A 3,693-nucleotide genomic window follows, 5' to 3' on the forward strand; every position below is an offset into this window, starting at 1 on the left:
CTTGATTTGTATGACTTTTAATGGGTTTCCTTCACTTGGTTCACTTGATTTCTTGTTGATGATCTTTGATTTCTCTTGTTTTCTTATGATTGAAGTGTATGGAATATTCTAGAGAGGTCTTGAAGTGTGGAGGAGTGGGAGTGAAATGAAAATGAAATGAAAAGGGTCCCTTATATTAATTCAAGTTCGGCCCGACCGGGATATACGGACCAACATACGGTCCGTATGTTTCTACGGGCCGTATGTCTGGCCGTAGATCTGGTCCAGTGGAGTATGCCATACTGGGCTGAATCTACGGTTGGACATACGGTGTCCATACTTTTTATACGGCCAGTATGTCTGGCCGTAGGTTGCCCAGTTTTTTCGAAACTTGTCGCGTCGACTCGTTTGATCTCCGATCCTTATGGAACCTTCTTAACACTTGTTTATCACTTCAATGCCATTCTAAGGGACGTTATAACTCTTCCTCAAGGTGTCATTAGGACATCACTAACTCAATGCTCGAAATTCTTATCCGATACCCAACATATGGCTTGCTTTCCTTAACAACTTTCCTTCACTAACTCGAATGCCTTTGGAAATCTTAATTAGGACCATCACATACTATCTCTCACTTATCCCAAACCTCGTGTTCATCGTGTCCTTCGTGAATCTATTCATGGTACGCTAACGGGGAATTTCCCGAGGTGTAACACTCAACACCTCCAAAAGCTGTAAAATCTGCTCCTCAGTTAGTAGGCTGACACAATCACTGGCAGTGTATTGTCCGGACCAAGGAACTCATACTTCAGATGTGAGGGAAGCTGTTTAAGCTCCAATTTAGGTGGCTCAATGATCGAAGGCTTCTTGGAGGAGTTGTTCTATTTTCCGATCAAGATTCTCGCTTCTTTGGTTGGTAAGAATATGATCCCAACCCAACAAGTGAATTTACTTGTCTCCACATAACCTTCCATGTCTTCAAGATCAAAATTAACGAGAATACCAAATTCTGACTTCACCTAAACTTTCTTCTTCCATCTTGAACTCCACTGCTTCATCAAGAACGCCAACCGAATCAATTACCGAAATGCACTCGTAAGCACTTGGTAACTTCATCCCTTTACTGGCCTAAAAAGTCACTTCTTCATCGTTGACTCGGAACTTGATTTCATTTTTCTTCGAATCTATCAGAGCTCTCCCTGTAGCAAGGAAAGGTCTCCCCAGAATAATAGGAATGTCCCTATCAACAGCACAGTCAAGAATTACAAAATCAGCGGGCAACATAAAATCACTAACCCGCACAAGTACATCATCAACCACCCCACGGGTTTTGATAGACCTATCGGCCATTTGTAACCTCATAGTCGTCGCCCTTGGCATCCCAAACCTGATTGTTTGTATATAGCAAGGGGCATCAAATTAATACTCGCCCCATTATCACACAAAGCGCGAGCAAAATCATGGTGCCCAACAGAACAAGGAATGGTGAACGCCCCAGGATCTCCCTTCTTCTGAACAGTAGTAGTTGAGATGATGGAACTCACAGTGTGAGTCAAACTTACGGTTTCATGTTGAACCGTTTTCTTCTTGGTCAGCAAGTCCTTCAAATATTTAGCAAAATCGAGCATCTCCTTGACAGCATCCGAGAAGGGGAAATTTAGAGATAACTGCTTCAGCTGATCATAAAACTTCATGAACTTAGCATCTTCCTTCTTCTTTACCAACCTCTGAGGAAAGGGTGGTGTAGATTTGAAAAGCTGAGTCAAAGGGCGGAGAGCCCCTTTCACAGGCTGCTTGCTCATGTTCTCAGCTGCCTTTGCAATCTCCGGAATATCAGCAACCTTCTTGTCAGTAGCATTTTCATCAACAATAATGGGTGCTTCAGACTGCACCTCATCCTCTTCATCTATCAGCTCAAGATCAATCACCTTCTCATCAGCCTCTTGGAGCATTTTACCACTCCTAGTAGTGATGGCAAACACACGGTCTACACCGCCTCCCCCATTCTTTGGATTTGGAATAGTGTCACTCGGAAGTCCTCCCTTTTTAGGAGGGTGCTGCTCTCTAGAAATATCTCTCATCTGTGATTCGAGCTTCTGAATAGCCGATGTATGGGAACCCACTGTCTCTGTCAGCCCAGATAAAGTCCTCTCAGACTTAGACTGATTTGCTAGAATCTTCACAAGCATTGATTCAACCTTCGAACTACCTTGCTCTGTTGACTGCCCTTTCGGTGGTATATAAGGATTGGAACTCTTGTTCCCAAAGTTGTTGTAGCTCCTTTGGTTCGCACCACCATAATTATTGTTGTAGTTCCCAGAGTTGTTATAAGCACCTTGACCTTGGCTGAGGTCTCCACCGATTCGACTCGATAACCACCTTAGTAGTTACGTCTTTGGTAACCCCGCTTGAGAGTTATTAACATAATTAGCATCATCAACTTTGCGCATGGGGCCCATCATGGAATGGACCATCTTGAGTATGGTACATCCCTTTTCGAAAAGCGCATCTTCCTCACAAACATTTACCTTCTTGATCCGGGATTCATCAAACTTCTTCGTCGACAGGAAATATTTGTTACAAGTTACGCCAATGTTTCTTGGGTATCTTGATTCTCCTTCACTATATTCGGATCATAGCATTACCAAACGGTACCACATCAGCATTGTTTGAGTGCCAGGCCTGATTATGAGTCTTCAGCTTGTTAAGTATGGTGGCCACCCGTCGATAAGATTTGTTCATGAAACACCCATCAGCTGCATTATTCGCAACTGACTGCGTCACTGGTTCTAACCCTTGGTAGAACTTCTCCATTAATATGTTATCCGGAAAATCATGATTTGGGCTCTTCTGCAAATAATCCTTGAATCTCTCCCATGCTTCATATAATTATTCCCCGATTAATTTCGCTTAAATTCATAGATCTTGTCCCGAATTTCAGCCTTCTTGCTATGGGGTACCATTTTGAAGAAAAGCGACCACCATCTCTTGCCCATGAAGTAATCGAATTTGGGCGAATTCTCAAACCATGTTCTTGCCTCTCCAGCCAAGGAATATTTGAATAACCTCAACCGAATAGCATCTGTGGAATGTTGTTACGATGTGATTAGCACACACATCCACAAAATTACTGCAAATGGCGTTGAGGGTCATTCTCGGTAAGTTCCGAAAGTATCCCTCAAGCTTCAACCCCGGTATAGAGAGGAGTCAATTTTCACGATAGCAGCTCCAACTCGAGGCCGAACAATAGCGGATGCATAATCCTCCTGCCGGAACAAGCTCGGCGAAAACATTCTCATCATCCGAATCATTCGCCCGATTGTTCAACCGATTCCCAGGTTACCGGCACGTTGATTTCTTTGATTCGATTCATGTGCACCTGGTTTACACAAAGTAGCAAACAAGGTGTGATGGAATAAGCAAAAGACTTCAATAAAGCAAACACTATTTAGTAATTTCAAAACCGTATTCCCCGGCAACGGCGCTAAAATTTGATACGCTCAAATTACACCTATTAATGGTATAATGCGGACGTTGTCAAATATAGTAACCCAACAAGGTTGGGGTCGAATCCCACAGGGAATAGAGTGTGAAAAGGTTACTAAATTCGTAGAATGCTATGTTTAGGTCTAATGTCTTAATCCGATGATTTTGGTAAAAGTTGGGTGTTTAGTGACTAATTGCTAACTATTTGCTTTTGTGGTAATTTATGGT

The 3,693-nt window shown here is 42.8% G+C and overlaps 1 protein-coding gene and 1 non-coding gene across 2 annotated transcripts; one reads left to right on the forward strand and one right to left on the reverse strand.

The window, feature by feature from the left end:
* Positions 1 to 1,107: 1,107 nt before the first annotated feature.
* On the reverse strand, positions 1,108 to 2,793 carry LOC132048894 (uncharacterized). Its single transcript, XM_059439576.1, has 3 exons — positions 2,729 to 2,793; positions 1,471 to 2,358; positions 1,108 to 1,366 (listed from the first exon to the last, which is right to left on the reverse strand). The coding sequence occupies exons 1-3, from the start codon at positions 2,791 to 2,793 to the stop codon at positions 1,108 to 1,110; spliced, it is 1,212 nt and encodes a 403-aa protein (XP_059295559.1).
* A 16-nt stretch (positions 2,794 to 2,809) lies between these two features.
* On the forward strand, positions 2,810 to 2,917 carry LOC132051295 (small nucleolar RNA R71). Its single transcript, XR_009413668.1, has one exon. It is a non-coding gene; the product is annotated as a small nucleolar RNA R71 (small nucleolar RNA).
* Positions 2,918 to 3,693: the final 776 nt, after the last annotated feature.

The sequence above is a fragment of the Lycium ferocissimum genome, chromosome 3 (assembly GCF_029784015.1).
Source record: "Lycium ferocissimum isolate CSIRO_LF1 chromosome 3, AGI_CSIRO_Lferr_CH_V1, whole genome shotgun sequence".
In the NCBI taxonomy this organism is placed as follows: Eukaryota; Viridiplantae; Streptophyta; class Magnoliopsida; order Solanales; family Solanaceae; genus Lycium; species Lycium ferocissimum.